Source organism: Danio rerio, chromosome 1, assembly GCF_052040795.2.
Source record: "Danio rerio strain M-AB ecotype USA chromosome 1, GRCz13ab, whole genome shotgun sequence".
Lineage (NCBI taxonomy): Eukaryota > Metazoa > Chordata > Actinopteri > Cypriniformes > Danionidae > Danio > Danio rerio.
This window is the reverse complement of record NC_141021.1, coordinates 27,342,805-27,364,455: the sequence shown is the minus strand read 5'-3', so window position 1 is coordinate 27,364,455 and position 21,651 is coordinate 27,342,805. Positions and strand designations below refer to the sequence as shown.

The 21,651-nt window shown below is 43.2% G+C and overlaps 1 protein-coding gene across 2 annotated transcripts; it reads left to right on the top strand.

The window, feature by feature from the left end:
- Positions 1–6,819: 6,819 nt before the first annotated feature.
- On the top strand, positions 6,820–11,396 carry synpo2b (synaptopodin 2b). 2 transcript variants are annotated; one of them, NM_001442462.1, is given in 2 exon segments: positions 6,820–6,883; positions 8,438–11,396. In NM_001442462.1, a coding segment is annotated over 1 exon segment (1,854 nt). In that variant the 5' UTR covers positions 6,820–6,883; positions 8,438–8,750; the 3' UTR covers positions 10,605–11,396.
- Positions 11,397–21,651: the final 10,255 nt, after the last annotated feature.

Genomic DNA, 21,651 nt, shown 5'->3' with positions numbered 1-21,651 from the left:
AGTGGATGTCGTGAGTGCGGGCTGTGAGGATGAATTGATATCCTCTCCAAATGTATACATGCATCACGCTGAGCTGTTACGTGTAATTGGGCTAGACAATAATAACGAGTAAACGCTTTTATGGGGGCGTTTAAACTGTTGTGAAGTGTCAATAGTGGTATGTTGAATGGAAGTGTATGTGAGCTCAGGCAGAGCGTCACTGCTGCGAAAGTGAAGCGGGGGGGGGGAAAAGAAGCTCTGCAGCTTCTCTGCTGTTGCAGAGGTGTGGTGGAAGTCAATGTCGGGAGGCGGGTACGCTTTCCCGAAAATGTATAACTGCTGTGCAGTGTTGGGGAGTGGAAAGGAAAGGAGCTGCTCTGTGACAGTGGTGCAATGGGAGAATAAGGCTTGGCTGAGCATCTCTGCTGTTGCAGGTACGGTGGTAGTCAGTATTGGAGCATTATAGGTGCTCCCACAAAAATATTAATATCAGAAGTGATGTGTTGAGATGAAAGTAAGTAGGGGCTCAGGTAGAGTGTCACTACGGTTGTTGTGATGCTATGGTGAGTGTAGCTCAGCGGAGCGCTACTGCTATTGGATAGGTGCAGTAGTGATCGGTATTGGAGAGTTTTGAATGCTCTCGCAAGAATATTAAATACTGTTAGTAGTGATATGTAGAGAGGAAGTGAATAAGGGCTTAGCTACAGGTGCAATGGGTGAGTATGGCACAGTGGAGCGATTCTGCTGCTGCAGAGGATCAGTATGGAGACAATGTGTGCTCCTGCAGAAGCATTTACTGCTGTATTAGTGCAGGGCAGTGTGACGAGTGTTATTGGACTTGTAGGTGTATGGAGCTTGCTTAGAGCATCCCTGCTGCAGTAATAGAAAAATTTAGGCAACCCCTAAATAAGTTGGAACTGTGGTGAGCGAAAATGTATGGGTGTATGGGATAGTTTAAGTTGTGCTTACACTTAAAACATTTGAATTGTGTGAGTGGGGGAAGGGATGTCGAAAATGTATATAGGACATGCTTTGCCGAAATAATCGGTTTGCTTGCTTAATGGAGAGAGATAGTGTTCCTCCAGTCAGATCAGATATGGTGAGGTGGATTGTGGGATTGCAACTGATGGTAATTCAGAGAATCTCAAAACCCGAAGACTAGTGTGAATATGGCATTATGGATGTGGGCTGTATGATTGGAAATGCATCCTTGTGTAGATTGTGATTGCATTTGGAATGGATGTGGAGTGTAATAGGTTGGATGAAGGTCAGCTTCTGGGCCGGCTGTCCTAATGTCTGGAATGAGAAACAAGAAAAAAATCAGAAATTTAATTTACAACATGATTCATGTATAGCAAACATGACAAAATTGTTTTAGCTGATATCTAATGCAAGGCATTTTAATAAGAGCATGGACAATTGTGAGCTTCGTTGTCGCAGTCTGCGAGGATGATCGAGGTGGGCATTTGTTCCCCCACAGGATAGCAGGTGGATGCAGGGCTGGGGATATGGGGTGTAGCTTGTCTGGTGGTCCTAGAAATTCTTCTTGAAGATTTATTTAAATGTTCATTCATGCAGTCAAGCGAAAAGTTAGTTTCTTTACCATTTTCACCTCCAGCCGGCGTGCCATTATAAGTTACATATGGCACTGTATATGCAAGTATGGGTCATTGACGTATTACGATTGGACTTTTGTGTTAAATTCTCACTGGTTGGGTAGTAGTCTTTACAGAAGTTAAATGCTATCAGATCTGGCAGAGGTTTTTATTTATTTTATTTATTTATTATTTTATTATTATTTATTATTATTATTATTATTATTATTATTATTTATTCATTCATTTATTATTATTATTATTATTTGTCAATTTATTTATTTATTATATCAAATCCCAACATCAAACGCTTATTTCACTACTTAGTGGAAACTGTATGAATGGAATGTTAGTTATGGGCTTTACTTAATTTGCTTAAATACATGTTAGGAATCTTAACTTCTAAAATTCTTAATCTTAACTTAATTCGCAAGCATGTCTGTCTCAGTTCATTCACGAGTCTTTTATGGCTGGGTTCATTCATGAATTGTTGAGAGGGCGGAACCATATCGAGTTTTAAAAGCGCATTGGATGAGGGCGCTGCTCCTTCGCTATTGGCTCGATGGGGCGTCAATCAAGATCGGAGGCCAAGTTTGTTTACCAGCGTTGTGTGAAGACACTGCGGCACACCAGCGACTAGTTTGGATGATAACAGCGCGGTCCATCGACGTATCAATATGTCGTGGATTAATGTCGTGATCTTTGCAGTGATTTACTTATGGATTTGTGGACGGGCTTGAAGGGTGAGTTCTTATGAATCTTCTAATCACGCAAGTCTTGTTTTTAAAAGATTTGTAAATAGGTTTAGTCTTTGATGGAGATTAGTTGTTTCCGCGATGCTACCCCTTAAAAGCATACTATACGTTACCGAGGGTGCACCGCTAGGAAGCAGTGAGTTAGGCTTTTGCGATGTTTTGGATCGTCGACGCCTAGAGAGTTTAGGTGGAGTTGTGGACTGCGTTTGCGTGAGGCAGTTTGGAGTGGAGATGGAAGAGCTGGTGGGCAGCACCGGCGTTTTTGCGGGAATTCAGGCTCGATTTTGGCGAGGCTGCGGCTGAATTCTCAGGGAGAGTGGAGCTCTGGCTGGAGTTGTTGTTTGTTGTTGTTGTTGTTGTTGTTGTGTGTTCTTCCGTATCGATAGGTTAAATGGTGCGATGCTGGAGCGTTTTGTAGCGGGAAGCGAGCTTCAAGACGAAGATAACTGGAGTGGAAAACTCAGGTTATTTATAATGCTTCCGTAATCATCTAATAGGGCTGATTACGGAGCTAACAAGGAGCCAGCCGTGTTGATTATAAGCACGTGATCCTCTCGAAATTAGTTTATGAATAAACCACACTTTGCAGAAGAATTAAAGAGTTTTGCCCAATGTGTGTGTATTTTGTGATTTGTGTGTAGAGTTCTGACAATATAAGACCTGCTTTCAGAAAATGTGTGTAAACAATTGGGAAAAACTGTAAGACATAAATGGCAATGAGACTGGGAGGACAACCAGTAGTAGAAAATATGGCCTACAAAGTATGGTATGGAAAACAGCCACCACACTGTTGTGTTTGGCTTCCAGGACACAAATGCTAGTTTAACATTTAGACACAAACATTGAATACCATTCCTTGTAGAGAAAGCAGAAGAGCTGATGGCTTTCCAGACAGTACTGCAGACTCCCTAATGAGGAAGAGGAATGAAGTCTCAACATGCTTTCATATATTTGGGCAAATTTGGAAACGACCAAATATATATATATGGATGACTTAGGTTTTCATTCATTCATTCATTCATTCAATCATTCTTTTTCTTTTCGGGTTAGTCCCTTTATTACAGTTTTTTTGGATTGCTTAAGCACGTTTTTAAAACAGGGCCCGTGTGTTCAAAACAGTACACAGAATAAGCACAACCACACACCCAATTAGCAAAACACTACAGATCCTTTGCATAATTAAAAACTCTTGTAAAAACTATACACTTATGTTTAAAAACCACAGTTTTTTTTACCATAAGAAACACACGTTTCACATTTACTATACACTGTTTGCACGAGTTACACTTTGCTGTGATAAACCTATGAATGCTGAATCCATCCTTGTATTGCTGCTTCCTCCATCTGATCACAGGCCTCCTCTATGGGTTGGATGAGGGTAACCTTAGCCAGACAGAGATCATATACCTGTAATGTGTATTTATATAGCACATTTATTGTGTATGGTCATACACCCAAAGCGCTTCACAATCATAAGGGAGGGGGGGTCTTTCCACACCACCGCCAGTGTGCAGCATCCACTTGGATGATGCGACGGCAGCCACAGGACAACGGTGCCAGTGCGCTCACCACACACCAGCTATTGGTGGAGTAGAGAGACAGTGATAGAGCCAATTCGGTGGAAGGGGATGATTGATTGGGAGGCCATGATCGCAAGGGCCGATAGAGGGACTTTAGCCAGGACACCGGGGTTACACCCCTGCTCTTTCACGAGAAGTGCCATGGGATTTTGAATGACCACAGAGAGTCAGGACCTCAGTTTAACGTCTCATCTGAAAGTTGGCGCTCACGGACAGTGTAGTGTCCCCTTCACTTTTACTGGGGCATTAGGACTCACGCAGACCACAGGTTGAGTGCCCCCTGCTGGCCTCACTAACACCACTTCCAACAGCAACCTAGTGTTTCCTAGTGGTCTCCCATCCAAGTACTGACCAGGCTTAGCCCTGCTTTGCTTCAGTGACTAATCGGTCTTGGGCTGCAGGGTGATATGGCTGTGACGTGTGTGTCCCAGACAATGTTTTGCATATGATTGATTTGATTAGCTGCTGTTACTGTATGTTGTACAATTGGTCCAATTGGTGTAAGTATGAGTGCTGTGTTGTAAGGGCCCATATGGGCATGGCAGTGGAGGACCCCATTCTTTATAATGGCTGCACAGAGTGTACATTTGCCCCACGTTGCCCTGGGACATTGACTATAGCCCTGCCCCTGTGGCCAATGATGCTTCTTCCCCTTCTTCATGTTCTCGTCAGGTTGAACCCAGCCTCATTTACATAAATAAACTCATGCTGGATCTCCTTTCCATCCATTTGTGAAACTACATGAATAATAGTGTCAGGCAAAATTGTGTAGTTCAGTGTAGATCTAGCATTACATATTACAGTCCATAAAAGATTATGAGACAGTAAGCAAGATCACACTGCTAAAGTGAATACATACCTCTGCATAATCATGCCGCAGTCATTTCACCCTTTTAGAATTGTGCACACACATCCACACACACTCACGCTCATACACTACAATTTAACTTACCCTATTCACCTGTAGCGCATGTCTTTGGACTGTGAGGGAAACCGGAGCACCCGGAGGACACCTACGCGAACGCAGGGAGAACATGCAAACTCCACACATAAAACAGCCGAAGCTCGACCCAGCAACCTCCTTGCTGTGAGGCGACCGCAATACCTACTGCGCCACTGCTTCGCCGGTTTTCATTCATTCATTCGTTCATTCATTCATTCATTCATTTTATTTTCATTTTCGGCTTAGTCCCTTTATTCATTAGGCGTCGCCACAGCGGAATGATCTGCCAGCTTATCCAGCACATGTCTTACGCATTGTATACCCTTCCAGCTGCAACCCATCTCTGGGAAACATCCATAAACACTCATTCACACACAAGCGAACCCACGCAAACACAGGCAGAACATGCAAACTCCACACAGAAATGCCAACTGACCCAGCCGAGACTTGAAGCAGCGACCTCCTTGCTGTGAGGCGACATCGCTACTGGTTTTTATATAAAATTAATTTTTTAAATATACAGCTTAATGCCGATGAGTAAATTATATTATTAAATTGATGCAAATATAGTATATCAAACAATAAATGAAAATATTTTACAACAGTTATTATAGGGCCATGTAAATTTGTGATACAGAAAACATGGCTGCAATTTGTTAACTTCGTAGATTTTGTGAATACATTAAAAGCACTACAATAAACTATTTGTGATGCGGACTACTATCTTAAAAAATGCTATTTAAATATTATCTATATGTGAATTTTGGTGTGGTTATGCATACTTGTTCATTTGTGATACTTTGAGGTGTTTTTTTTAATCAATCATCTCACTAAATGAAGACATAAAATTCTTGAAGACATTTCCACAGCTTGTGAGGAAAACTTTGCCTTTAGGACTAACTACACGATTGTTATTTTAGATTGGACAATGCATTTTCATTAATTGATTTATTGATTCATTGCTTGAATCATTCATTCATTCATTCATTCATTTATTAATTCATTCATTTACCTTTGGCTTAGTCCCTTTATCCATTAGGGGTTGCCACAGGGGAATAAACCTATAACTCAACCAGCATATGTTTTACACAGCAAATGCCCTTCCAGCTGCAACTTAGTACTGGGAAACACCCATACACACTCACACATACACTATGACCAATTTAGTTTATTCATTCAACCTGTAGCACGTCTTTGGACTGTGGGGGAAACTGGAGCACCCAAAAGAAACCCACACCAACACAGGGAGAACATGCAAACTCCACACAGAAATGCCAACTGACCCAGCTGGGGCTCGAACCAGTGACCTTCTTGCTGTTAGGCGACAGTGCTAACCACTAAGCCATCGTACTATCACCGAACATGCATTTTGATAAAATAAAATAAAACACATGGTGAAAAAACTAATGCAGAAAAGTCAATACATAAAAAAAGAATCTGAGGTAAAATAACACTGCTTTATTGAGCCCTCAATTAGAATATTTGTAAAGATTTCAAATACTGCAATATCTCCATAACATTAATAAATTTGTATATTTTACATGTAACATCATTTTTGTAATGACCATAAGCAGTACACTTAATCTATAAAAAAATAACATTTTAAAATATGTACTACAAGTTAATTAATTGTTTGGCTGTGTTGTGTAGAAATAGAAAAGTGTTGTCAAAGATAAGAAGCCCTTCAAAGCATAAGGCTCTCTGTGGTCAGTTGAATAATGGGTCTCTTAACATCTTTTGACAAGTCACTGACATCAGCATTTGAAGCCCTCTCCAGGATGACAAGGCGACTCTTCGCTTCCACACAGATATGAACTGCTATCATAGTACCTGCTGTACTTCTCCATATTTGAACAGTCAACAGCACACAGCAGCTCTTCTACTGCAGGCGTAGGACAGAGAAGAAGGAGGAGGGAGAGGTGAAGGACCTCCTGTGTGTCAAGTGGAATCTGGGGTGCTGAGCAGGCAGAGCGGAGGGGGAAAGTCTCCTTGACGGTGCAGACCAGACTCAGCAGACACCAAGCAAGACAGGCACGTAAGACAAACCTTCTCCAAATCTGTCCTTCAGTCTGTCTGTCTTTGTATCTGTCTGTGCTTTTCTTTTTCCTTACCTCTTCTCTGATGGTCATATTTTACTCTTGTCAGATGTTATCTAATAAATATCAGTATAAAATAAACTGAAAAACCTTAAATACTAATTGGTATTTGTTGCATTTGTAGAGAAAATAAAATCAATCACAGTAACAAAGAATTTATTTTTTTTATTTAAAAATAAGGGATTTTATTTCAATATTTGATTAGTTTGCTGGTGTGTAAGCGATTGTTTGCATGAGCATGTCTTGACGGTTAGAGTGGCCGAACAGAAATAACTGAGCAATTCTGGAAGATCTAAATTTAAAGATCAAGATCTAAATGTCCTCACAAATTGACAGAAGGACTATTAAGTTTTGTTGTTGGCTGTGCGTGCAGAGCTGTTCTAATGTACACTTAAAAGCAATGAGACTAGATTGTGGCTTTTTTTTCTTTAAGATTATCATTGGTTCTTAATAATTATGATATGAATGGAGTAGTATGTTAAATCAGCATTTGAAAGCTGCCTAAATAAGAGTGTGTCCCTGCATTAGTCCTAGGGCCACTGGTTTGATGGGCACCAGCATGTGTCAGTAGAGATTTGTCATACGATCTCTACATTAAATAGTGGACACCACCTCTCTCTCTCTCTCTCCCTCCCTCTCTCTCATCTAACCGCAGTGTTAGCACTGACACCGTTTGCACAGAGACCCACTTTAGCCAAGAGGTTTTATGACCTCTCGCAATGTTTGTTCACCTGAAAAAGCTTTCGGTAAGCCAGGCTGCCTTAGACTAAGCTGATTGTAAAAAACTCAATGCCCATTAGAATTGTTTATTGCTTAATTGATAAATTGATTGATTTTGCAAAGCTGTGAGGATAATTTGCCTGGATTTAGTGTAAGTGTGCTAATGTTCTCCACAATTATTTGTGAGACTCCCTAATGCTTATTTCTTATTTAAAACTATATTTAAGTACACTTTAATATATCATTAATCATTATATTCTGATAAATAATGATGGATCAGCTATGCTTTTCTAATATAAATTTTGCAGTCATAATTGCTTTGATGTCTATGAATATGTATCTGAAAAGAGAGAAGTTTAATCATTTTAATTACTGGCTAATTATTTTGCTCTGAATATTTAGAGAAACAAGACATTGTAAGCTAACAAAACACACAGTGCTCATTCACCTTAAGTGTTAAAGTATCTAAACAGTGCTTCAGTAATAGTAAAATAAAGTAGAATGCTAAAATGCTTACCGGTAACATATCAAAAGTTTAAACATTGTTATTTATCTGTTTATAACCACAGAGAATGAGTGCATTAACCATACTGATTATAACATGACAAGTTTTAAGATGAATTATGATCACATGCTGCATCGCATTGCATCAAATGCATGGAGCAGTCTGGGAAATTTAAATTCCTGAAAGTAGTTCCTGTTTTGTGTTGTGTCATTAATTTTCTCATGCCGTTTTCTTTTTTTTCTTGTTCTAAATTTTGTTTCACAGGACTAAAATGGAGATACAGTTGGCATGACAGCTGGAAAAAAGTCAACCCTAAATGTAAAAATAACACTGCTTTTTACTGTGGCCAACAGCAAGAGGGTGTTGATTTTTAAGACGTGTCAACAAAAGGGTCAGAAGGTAACACTGGTTAGCCACAGTATATCTAAATGACAGATTTCGGGACAGGAAAGACATTGTACACCACAAAGTAAGTCAGGATTTACACTCTCATCAAAGACATTTCAATGCTCAGAAACAAAGTACCACTTTGAGCTACATCAGAATATCTTATTATAAACTAAATAACTTTGAGACAATGGAGCATCTTCCACAGACAAAAGGCAAAGGAGTTTTGATGTTTGCCAAGAGGCGTCAAAGGATGGATGAGATTTCTGCAGAACATGAGGAAATGAGACGAAAAGGCATACCAGTTGATGCAATTGAGGAAACAAAAAGGGAAATTGTGATGCCTCCTCCTCAAGAAAGTAAACAATCTCCACAAGATTTCTATGCAAGGCAAGAGAAGCATTATCAAGGGCAGCCATTTCAGCTACAGATGTTGCAACAATCAGCAAACAGCATGAATGGTCTGGATCCACACCAAGGTTCGGCTGTTCCAAAACCCCTTGTGTCCAACAGAACTGCTAAACCCTTCTTTAGCGGTCATAATCAAGGCCAAAAAACTTTTTCACCAGTTAGAGGTGTCTCAAGCCCAACATCTAAGAAACCTGAAAACATATTCAAGGTTCCTATTCCGGTAAACACAACACCACACGTTTGGTCTCCCACATCAGACGTTATTGCTTCTCGTGATGAACGTATTGCCATTCCTGCTATTAAGACAGGGATCTTGCCAGAAACAAAAAGGAGAGGAGCAAACAAGACAGACTTAAAAGAAAGACCTCTACATCAGAAGAAAAGAGATGAAAAGTCCTTAACAGAGTTCGTTCAAGAGGAGGACCTTCTCAGTCTAGGCGCTGAAGCATGCAATTTCATGCAAGCTCCAACAGTCAAGCAGAAAAATCCTCCACCTGTCCTACCCAAACCTGTTATCAACCCAGCTCACCCTCTCTGGTCTGCAGATGGTCATGCCGTTTCAACGAGCCTCCTAATGACATCAAGTTCAGCTCAAGCTATGGGGCACAATCAGGTGCAGGCGGGCCATACAAAACAGCACCCTGCTGCAGCCTGGACTCCAGAACCACATCAGACACCACATAAACTTCGTGCTGGTCCCTCCAAATCCAAAACCCCATGGATAAAGTCACAAAGTGAAGAGAACTCTGTTGCTTCCTGCCCACCCCAACATCTTAGCACATACCTTCCAGCATCAAAGGCCCCATCAGCTTCTCATCAAGAGTATTCATCAGAAACAGGTGCATCTGAGGGTCTGAACCTTAAAGGAAAAGGAGCTGAACTGTTTGCACGGAGACAAACTCGTATGGAAAAATTCATTGTGGACAATGAGACTGTGCGAACCAATAAGGTCAGACCCTCATCACCAACGCTCTCAATGCCAAGCACCTGGAAATACTCTTCTAACATCCGTGCACCACCTCCAGTGTCCTACAACCCTATTTTATCACCCTTTTATCCCCTTGCAGCAGTTAAACAACCCCCACCTGCGACTAGTCCAAAGACAAAGCCGAAGGTAAACAAGGAGAAGAAGAATCCTCCCCCCAAGCATCTCAATGTTCTGGATGTCATGAAACATCAGCCTTACCAGTTGGATTCCTCCCTATTCACCTACAACTTTACACCAGAGGTTGAAGAAGCAGTTTCTCCTAAAGACTCAAAGCCAACTTCAGCAAATAGTTCTTCCAAAATTTCACAAACAGATAAGCAAAATCCATCTAAAGCCACTGGAGAGGTAAGTGCTGTATACCCGTTTGTCCGCCAGACTACATCAAATGAGACTGCTGCTGTTGCCCCACAACAATTAGATGGAAAACAACTTAACATGTATGATGGTACTAGAAACAAAGGCATCTTCAGTGTCCGTCTGCCTCCTGGTAGCTCTGGTGGCAATGTTTCTGTAGGATCTTCTGTACTTGAAAATAATCAATATGCTTCACGATCTGTATTACCAGTTGCCCCAAGACCAAAGTTTTCAGCCAAAAAGTCGAACATGACAGGCAAGCAATGGAAACCGATGATTCTGCAACATTAATTGAGCTTTAAAAGGGTCATGACATGGTGTTAATTAATTAAAATTTTATTTTTTCATTCACATGGTCATTAAAATACTTTTAATTATTGCTTTTTAGGTTAATGCGTGTTTCTTTTTGAGCTCAATGCATAATACTTGCAAATATTTCTGTGATTTAGGGTATAAAATGATTTGATTAGATTAATATTCTTGATTTTATTAGCTTCACAATTTTCTTGTTATGTTTCCATGTGATACAAAATGGGAGTTGAATTTATTTTTAAACAGTTTTTTTTTTTCTTTTTTTAAATAAGAGTTTTGGCAAATATCAAACCTGTTTCCTTTTCCCAATGAAAAAATCTTTGCTAGCATTAAATGCTATGTTTAGGTTCAGTGTCAGAGCAATACACTAAAAATGCATCCCTCTTTTGCTATATCATTAGATATTAGGTTTGGAACTTTTTCCACAGATTGCATTTCAACAAGGTTGTATTTTAGACTTCATCAGACATTTTTTAAACATTGTTTTATTGAGTTTTCTTTGGAAACTCAGGCCAGCCTAAAATATAATTCAGAGATATTTACTATTATTATGTGCTTTGTAAATTATAAACTATTTGTAATGTGTTTAGCAGACCCTTCTGTTCAAATACTGAGAAAAATACGTATGTATAAAATTTGCTCATTCATTTGTCTCAAGTCAAATATGATTGAACTGTATTACTACTTTTCTGGTTTCTTCTTTTCTTGATATTTCAAAACTACTGCATTGCCTGATCCTTCACTTTAATAAAATTTTCCATCTTTCTTTGCTTTATTTGTCTTTTTTGATCTTTCCCGCATTTCACCACAGCTCATTTTCTACACACATCCACTTGTCCTACAAAGACACATTGTAGTCTTTTACGGGTCTAGTCTTTATTCTGTGTGGCTGATTTTATTCTTCACTTGTTGATATGCTGTGGGAAGCTTGCAGAGACTTGGGGCTGTGGCTTTTTAAACTTTGCACATTGCTTTTTTTAAAAATAACTCCACCATGTTTGAAACGCACAAGCCTTATTACGACCAGCTTTGCAATATGATCTAACCAGAAGTGCTAAAATAACCTCACTCCCTAACTCAACCCTAAGGCTTTAAATGTTGTAATGACAGCACTAGATGTCAGCAGTATCATCTCATAAAGCAAATTGCATAATAATTTCAGACAAAAATGTATAATTTCAAAAGAAAATCATCTTAAAGCTGTTTTTTGTCAGTGATATTCCTCCCTAAGTATAAACATTTAAATAATTTAGAGAAAGTTTTGTTCATTTAAAATATATTAAAGTTTCATTTAATCAATTAGGAATAGAAATAAAAACCTTGGTCCCACTTTATATTAAGTGTCTTTAACTAATATGTACTCACACTGAAATTATTAATTTCTTACAAAGTACTTATTGCATAAATACACCTTTTTACATTGTTCTTATGATTGATTAAATACATGCATGTAGTTACATCTGTAATTAATATCTAGTTACATCTTTAACTACACTGTTGACCATCCCTTACACCGTAACCCACCCTTAAACCTACCCGTACCACCAAAATGTCCCCATCCCAATTTAGAAGCACCAAAATTGTTGTGCAATACATTATGAACACAGTTAGTGTGTTGTATTTATATTTTGATTCAAGTACATAGTAGTTAAGGCCACTTAATATAAAGTGGGACCAAAAGCTAAGCTCACATTTGTGAGTATATACCTATTTTTGCATTTATTTAATTAAAATGTGATATACACTTAATTTGATTGTTTTTATTATAATATTAATGACTTTTTATGGTAAATAAATTGTATACATTGATATCTATCAGCAAGTTAGGGCAAATTATTGCTGTGAGTGCAAATTATGATTCCGAAATGATCCTGTGCCAATCAAACCTGACCTCCTTTAAACTAAAATGAACATTATGTCTCTAAAAAGCACTTGCAGACACAGTCCAGATGAGGGCAGTCTTAGTGCATGATATAATTTTCTTTGGAGTAAATGGTCTTTTGAGCAACTCAAGATCTAAAACAGTCTCTGTTTCAATGTGAAATGTGTGCATTTAAAAAGAATCTACTGTGTCAAACAGTGCATACTGAATTATTTTACTAGTACTGATAAACGTGAATGTATATCTTTCATTTTCTGTAGGGTTTCAGCCGATGCCGTTCCTTGTCATCTCCAATGACCCATAATTTGCTGAGCAGGCAGTTTTCATGGGTAGAACAGCCCAAAACACCACTGTCGTCTATGGAAGCGCTTGCTTCAGTGCCTCTAAATGAGTCCAAAATGTCTGCCACTCATAGAAAATCATTACCAGAAACGCCAGCAGAATGGAAGGAAAGAGTTTTCTACGAGTCACTTGGTGGTCCACAGGAGATGCCCCCTGTTGTAGCTGTTACATCCTGCATCAACAGCTTTTTTTCAGTGCCAAAAGATCCTGTCGTACATGGGACGACTTTTTGTCCTTCACAGCCTCTGGTGACAAGCAAAAGGTACAGCAGAGGTAGTTCTCTGCCAAACAGTTACACACTTCAAAAAAACCATCCACAGTCACATAGAGTCAGCTGGAAACTGTAATCAAATTAATATCGTAGTCAAATTCAGTCAGAGAATAGAGCTTACAAAAAGTATTTTATGAGTTGTTTGATGTTTATCCATGTATGCCCATAAACGTTTTATGTGTGTGTTTTTGCTGTTGTTTTAAAATTGTTTTGATGTTTTAAAATTGGCTACTGAAAAAAAACTGTTATTCTGTGTCTTTACTTTGTAATTTAAGTTTAAAACTAATATCCTGCAAGATAACTAATAAAATGTGATTTACTATTATCATGGCAAAGGCAAAAAAATTAGGGTAACACTTTACTTGGGGTATTCATAAGAACATCATGATACATTTATAATGATAATATAACATGAGATTTTATGCATGCTTATGACAAGTGTCATTAAGTGTCATTAGCTCAGTGTTGTCATTTTTAATGCAAAGGTGACAGTTTGATATCATAAATACATCACAACTTGACACAGTGCCAAAACACCATGTCATAAATCTGTCATAAACATGATTTTCATGACTCCGTTATAACTGTGTTATGAATATTTTCTAATCACTTTCTTCAGAGTAACAAACTGAATTGTCATTAAAATTTTACATTAGAAGTGCCAATACTCAAATAAATTTAAACCAATACAAGACTTGGTGTGGAGTGACAGCTTCATTCATTATAACAGAACTTTGTAAAATTACTGTGAACTGAAATGAGGGATTTTTAGTTATTTAGGGATTTTAGACCCCTTGGTCTCATGCTATAATGCTATAAATCCAGACATTTTTTTATGATTACAGGCATTATTATGCAGAAAATCAGAAGAGAAGTATAATAGCACCCGGAAAAAATCCACGCAAACACAGGGAGAACATGCAAACTCCACACACAACTGCCACCTTACCCAGGGGACTTGAATCAGTGACCTTCTTGTTCTAACCACTGAGCCACCATGTTGCCAACATAGCTTTATACACTGTAAAAATGTACCTGATCAATTAGCGTTGACAGAAAATGCTTTTAGTTCATTGTAACTTCTTAAACTACATTAATAATGGTCTAACTGTCTAAGGTTATAATGGTAATAATGGTCTAAGTCAGTTTAAAATAATATAAATTCAATGGACTCATAGGGTTAATTTGATTCAATAAAAAACGATATGTCAAAACAGATGTGCATTAAGGCTAGAGCGACCTTGCTCATTTTTGACGCTCCTTTGCTGATTTGATTCTGGAACCAGGCCTCTGTCAGCCTTAATTCTTTATAGTAATCAGTAATCTATTTTCCAATCAAGCTGTCAGTCTTTATAGGCTTTACCTTGGTGCACACAGAATCCGTTTTCTTTGTTTGCAGGAGTGGGGAGAGAAATAAGTGGACAAAAAATTTTGTTGTTGTCATTTATAATGATAATAATAGTAATCACCATCATCATCATCATCATCATTAGCAAAGGGCACAGCTTGTAAATGTGCTACAGAGAACAAATTCATTCAAATGTATTGTACTGTGTGTACCTACTCAGAGTAAAAACCACATTGAGTGGACTGGAATAAATTCAATGTAGTCATAAGGAACAATATCTTTGAAGGCCTTCTGAATGGCAACATGCCCATGTCCTCAGCAGTGCATCTTCTCAGGACTGAGAAATATGTTGGTTTACAGTATGTTGTTTGCCTATAGAGTTTAGTTATTTAAATACAACAAAAATTTAGTTTGGCTATTATCTTTTATGTCTTTAAGTTGTGCATATGACTTTGGGCCAAATTCTGACTTCTGATATTGTCTTTTTGAGTAAGGGTTAGAGCCGAATTTAAAGGGATTGTTCACCTATTGTAATTTTGCTGTTTGTTAATTCTTAGTTCATGAATATGGCAGATTTTAAGCCATGCTGCTTAATTGTTGCAATTCATTTTGATGGTCTCACATTTGAAAATTCACAGTTAAAATAAAAAATGCACAGAGATATGAAGCATACCAACTGCATTTTTGATTGGGGTTGTTTGCAGTGTTCGCAAATCAATTTTTTTTGACTTAAATTGTTAAGTGGATAGTTTTCTTAAAAATATATATTTTCAATTTTCCTCCAAGACATTTTTTCTGCAGTAAAGTCAATAACTTTCTAACACAAAACAACACAGCAAAACTGCTTAAGCAACATTTAAAAAGTTATTTCATTTTTAAAGCTTAATAATACTTTGGAATTCTTAGGCTAGCAACAAATACAATGACCCCGAGAGCCCAAAAAAGGGAGCTCGGGCAGATCTGAGGGTTCCAGTGGGAGATAATCCGCCGCCCACGGGCTCGCGGACCTCTCGCTCCTCACGGCGCTCCATCCAAGCTTCGGGTAGTGGGAGTGATCCGTCTAACCAGATGGTAGCTCTCACGCTCGCTGACACCGGAGATCAGATGTCCTCCGCGGCATCGGAGGGTGGGCTTTCACTGTCTGACGAAGATCCAGGCCCGCTCGCCCCCCTCCGGGCAGGTGAGCGCCGTCAAATTGGATCCTGAAGCGGACATGTTAGCCGTGCTTTCCCGGGCTGCTTCGGCCGTGGGGTTGGAGCTGGTTTATCCCCCAGCTCCGCGGCCGGACCGACTAAATGAGTGCTACGTAGAGGACCAGAAGGCGAAGCCTTCGAAGCCTCTCGTCCCCTTCTTCCCGAAAGTGCACAGTAGGCTCACGCAGTCTTGGAGGGCACCTTTCTCTGCTCGTGCTGCGTGTCCCTCCGCCCTCACCGCCCTTGACGGTGGAGCTGCCAGGGGGTATGAGGCGATCCCGTTAGTGGAACGCGCTATCGCGGTCAATCTTTGTCCGCGTGGTGCCTCTACGTGGCGGGGTTTGCCCCGCCTCCCGTCCAAAGCCTGTAGGTTGTCTGCCTCCCTCGGAGCCAGAGCTTATAAGGCTGCGGGCCAGGCTGCTTCTGCTTTGCACGCGATATCCACCTACCAGCGCAAACAAGCGCAGGCGCTGGCCGAGCTGCACGAGGGCGGGTCCAACCCAAGCTTATTAAATGAGCTGCGCACCGCGACCGACTATGCTCTTCGGACTACTAAGTCCGCCGCGTGTGCGCTGGGGAGGACGATGTCCACACTTGTGGTTCAGGAACGCCACCTCTGGCTAAACCTGGCCGATATGCGCGATGTTGACAAAGTTCGCTTTCTTGACTCGCCCATATCCCAGGCTGGCCTGTTCGGCGACAACGTCGGTGAAGTCACCCAGGAATTCAAGGCGGTGAAAGAGCAGTCGGATGCGATGGGCAATGTCATCTATCGGCGTGGCCGTAAGCCCGCTCCGCTCGCCGAGCCATCCACCTCCGCTGCTCCTCGCTGAGGGCGCCCGCCAACGAGTGCTGCCCCGCCCCCGCATGCGCCTCCGGCCAAGCAGGCGCGGCGTACACCTCGAAAGCAGGCAGCCCCCCCTGCCCAGAGCGCCGTTAAGTCCGGCAAATGGACCGCGAAGCGTCCCTGAGACAGCCCCCTCTCCGGAGTCAGGGTGCGGAGCCAGAGCGAATCGCTCTCCTCCAGCTCTTCCGCGGGACCCTCGTGCTTCCCGGATCAGCACACCCACTCCGCGCTGCCCCAACGCTGGTACGTCAGCGATTGTATCGATGACTCCATTAGCGAGGGCTCTGCCTGCCTGGTTAGCGCGGGCCAGCCCCTCGCGGTGGCTCATACGCACAATCAGACTCGGTTACGCGATTCAGTTCGCGAAACGGCCCCCCAAGTTTACGGGCGTGTATTTCTCCAGGGTCAACCCCCTGTCTGCCCCTGTCTTGCGAGAGGAGATTGCTGCCCTTCTGGCGAAGGGTGCAATCGAGCCGGTTCCTCCAGCCGAGATGGAGAGTGGGTTTTACAGCCCATACTTCATCGTACCCAAAAAGAGCGGTGGGTCACGGCCAATCCTAGATCTGCGCGTTTTGAACCGCTGTCTGCACAGGCTGCCATTCAGAATGCTCACGCAGAGGCGCATTCTCCAATGCGTTCGTCCTCAGGATTGGTTTGCAGCCATAGACCTGAAGGACGCGTATTTCCATGTCTCCATTCTTCCACGCCACCGCCAATTTCTGCGGTTTGCGTTCGAGGGTCGAGCGTGGCAGTACAAGGTCCTCCCCTTCGGGCTCTCTCTGTCTCCGCGGGTCTTCACCAAACTCGCGGAGGGTGCCCTAGTGCCCCTTCGGCTCGCGGGCATTCGCATACTCAATTATCTCGACGACTGGCTGATTTTAGCCCACTCGCGGGAGCAATTGATTATGCACCGGGACAAGGTGCTTCGGCATCTCCGCCTACTGGGGCTTCAGGTCAACCGAGAAAAGAGCAAACTCGCCCCCGTGCAGAGGATTTCTTTTCTCGGGATGGAGCTGGACTCGATCACCATGGTAGCGCACCTCTCCGAGGAACGCGCTCGCCTGTTGCTGAACTGTCTGAGGGAGCTCGACAGCAAACTAGTGGTCCCACTGAAGTTCTTTCAGAGGCTCCTGGGGCATATGGCATCCGCAGCCGCCGTCACGCCGCTCGGGTTGCTCCATATGAAACCACTTCAGCACTGGCTTCACGATCGGGTCCCCAGACGCGCATGGCAGGCGGGCACACACCGGGTCTCGGTTACTGCGCTGTGTCGCCGCGGCCTCAGCCCTTGGAACGACCCCTCGTTCCTACAGGCCGGTGTGCCTCTAGGACAGGCGTCCAGCCATGTTGTTGTTTCAACAGACGCTTCCAACACGGGTTGGGGGGCCGTGTGTCGCGGGCATGCGGCTGCGGGCCTGTGGAAGGGTGCCCAGCTGCATTGGCATATCAATCGCCTAGAGCTGTTGGCAGTGTTCCTCGCTCTCCACCGCTTTTTACCGGTGCTGGAGCGGCAACACGTGCTGGTCAGGACGGACAGTATGGCGGCGGCGGCGTATATCAACCGCATGGGGGGTATGCGCTCTCGCCGCATGTCTCAGCTCGCCCGCCGTCTGCTCCTCTGGAGTCACCCGCGGCTGAAATCGCTGCACGCCATTCACGTTCCAGGCACGCTCAATCGTGCAGCCGATGCGCTCTCACGACAGCTGTTACGCCCTGGAGAATGGAGACTCCACCCCGAGTCTGTTCAGCTGATATGGGCGCGATTCGGGGAGGCCCAGATCGATCTGTTTGCTTCCCCCGAGAACGCTCACTGCCAGTTGTTTTTTTCCCTGACCGAGGGCTCTCTCGGCACGGATGCACTGGCCCACAGCTGGCCTCGGGGCATGCGCAAGTATGCGTTTCCCCCAGTGAGCCTGCTCGCGCAGTTTCTGTGCAAGGTCAGGGAGGACGAGGAACAGGTTCTGCTAGTTGCGCCCCCTTGGCCCAACCGGACCTGGATATCAGAGCTCTCACTCCTCGCGACGGCCCTCCCCTGGTGGATCCCTTTGAGAGAGGACCTACTCTCTCAGGGACAGGGCACCATCTGGCACCCTCGCCCCGATCTTTGGAACCTCCACGTGTGGTCCCTAGACGCGAGGAAGACTTAGGTAACATACCGACTGCGGTGGTTAATACCATCACTCAGGCTAGAGCCCCCTCCACGAGGCGCACCTACGCCCTGAAGTGGAGTCTATTCACTGAATGGTGCGTCTCTCGCAGAGAAGACCCCCGAAATTGCCAGATTAGTGTTGTGCTCTCTTTCCTTCAAGAGAAGTTGGACAGCGGCTGTCGCCCTCCACTCTCAAGGTTCACGTGGCCGCCATCTCCGCTTATCATAGCGCGGTAGCTGGCGGCACCGTGGGAAAGCATAACCTGGTCATCCAGTTCCTTAGGGGTGCTAGGCGAATTAATCCATCTCGCCCCCCTCTCATGCCCTCTTGGGATCTCGCCCTCGTTCTCACGAGTCTGCGATCCGATCCCTTTGAGCCACTCGAATCAGTATCTCTAAGATTTCTGTCCCTGAAGACAGCTCTGCTGGTTGCGTTGGCCTCCATCAAGAGGGTCGGGGACCTGGAGGCATTTTCGGTCAGTGACTCGTGCCTGGAATTCGGGCCGGATTACTCTCACGTCATCCTGAGACCCCGCCCCGGTTATGTGCCCAAGGTTCCTACCACCCCCTTTAGAGATCAGGTAGTGAACCTGCAAGCGCTGCCCCCGGAGGAGGCAGACCCAGCCCTTTCTTTACTTTGTCCAGTTCGCGCTCTGCGCATTTATGTGGACCGTACTCAGAATTTTAGATCATCTGAGCAGCTCTTTGTCTGTTATGGCGGTCGGCAGCAGGGAAGTGCCGTATCGAAACAAAGATTATCCCACTGGATTGTGGATGCCATTTCACTCGCTTATTCGAGTCAAGGTCAGCCGTGTCCCCCGGGAGTACGTGCACACTCCACTCGGAGCGTTGCATCCTCTTGGGCGCGTGCACGTGGCGCCTCTCTAACAGACATCTGTAGAGCTGCGGGCTGGGCGACACCCAACACATTTGCAAGGTTTTACAATCTGCGAGTGGAGCCGGTTTCCTCAAGGGTATTAGGTAACCCTTTGGTGATTGAGGAGACAACTCGGTAGGGTGTTGAAACACGCTTGCTGCGCCATTCTCCCTAACACGGAGGTACGTGCGCCTTTTTATCTGTCAGTAAAGTTCCCCGTCAGGTGAGCCCTGCAGATTCCTCCGTGGCCCCCAGCACTGACTCAGCGGAGGAGTCACTTGCTGGCCCACTACGTTGTAGGTCTGCCCGCTGGTCAGCCCGCGTTTTGGGTATAGGTGCCTGCTATGCGTGATCCCCACTAGGCGATCCCATATGCTCATTCCGCCACGGTTAAGTCCCCCCCCTGGGCGGACCCGTGTCTTCCCTCTCCGCTAACCACGCTTTTGCTATGAGTACTCCCCCTTTTTAGGGCTAGTCCATATGTAAATTCTGCCATCTATCCCCCCCTTGGGTAACGGATGGCCTCCGCAGCATCCTCCCTATCGGGATTGCACGCTTCCCAACGTACTGTCGTATTTCCTAGAATTATCTAGATGCTCACGACTTCCCAAAAAATATATCTAAATCCGTAAAACTTCTGTTGAAGTAGGATAAATTAGGGCCAGGGACACGTTGGAGGACCGCGCCCCCCATGATGTGGGTGCGTCACGCTTTCTTGACTATCTCCTCATCGGGGGTGTTGGTAAGGTGCAGTCATTATGGCGCTTTCCATACTTCTCCCATCGTGGATTTCATCCACTTATGGCACTGAAGTTCCCCAACCGAAGGGGAACGTTCGAGGTTACAGAAGTAACCCTTCGTTCCCCGAGGAGGGGAACGGAAGTGCCATACTCCGTCGCCATAATGACTGTCCCTTAGCTGTTTGAAAGTCTCTTCAGCTTAAAAGGATGGCGTCTGCTGGCTTCAGGTGTGCTTATATGCTGAGATAATTGCAGATGCCGCACACCTGCGCAAGCTTACGCTGCCAATTAATTACATTCATTGGCCCGTTCAATACTCTCCAGACAAGCGGCTTCTGATCCGAATCCTCCCATCGTGGATTTCATCCACTTATGGCACTTCCGTTCCCCTCCTCGGGGAACGAAGGGTTACTTCTGTAACCTCGAACGTTAAGCAGTAGACTTAAAATCTCCCATTGCAAATGAGTTAAATCATATGCACTAGTTCCAGAAGTCAAACATTGATTGCAATGTCCTGTTTGCAGGAAACAGAGCATTCCCTGGTCAGTTTTATCACAACCAGACATATCATAATTTCGATTATCATAAGGATTTAAACAATCACCATTTAAATGCATGATCCAATAATATCCTTCAGTTATGATAGGAAGTGCATGGTAAAAAACCATTGTGACAGCTCTGTTTACATTGAATTGTTCCAACTCTCCATAGCACACAGTATCATTGCAAAAAGTACTGTGGGTACTTAACTTAGGCTAATATAAAACATAATATTTAAATAGTGTAACAGCTCCGGTTACATTGAATTGTTCCCAATTCCCATAACACACAGTATTGTTGAAAACAATACTGTGGGCACTTAACTAAAAACAATATCCCTTACTCATGTTCCATAATTCTCTCCAAGCATTGCAACTATCAGACATTAATGTTTGTTGTACATCGCAAAGTTGAATTTTTGCAAACAACATGCTAACTTTACATTGTTACATTTTGTCCAATTCATCCACAATGACCAGTCATACCAACCTAATTCCTTTCTCCTCTGGTAGCCACCAGTAAGTCTGTTCTCCAGAGATTCCTGCACAGAAGAGACACATATACTTCGCAAAAGTTATTATGACTATCTCCTAATCCTCGGTCCACCACGGTGTCTTTCTGCAGATTTAAAGTTACAGTGGTTAAGGCATGCAAATTTAAGCCTGCTGAGTCTGGTATGTGCCTGATGTCCAGCCTTGCCTCCAACTCAGTTAGCCAAAATTTAACAGGTTGTGTCTGACAATATTTTACTATTGCAATCTAAACCTCGAGTTGCACAAAAGGAGTCTGAACCTTGTTGAGTGGTCGATTATTGAATGCCATAAAAGCTTCTTCTAA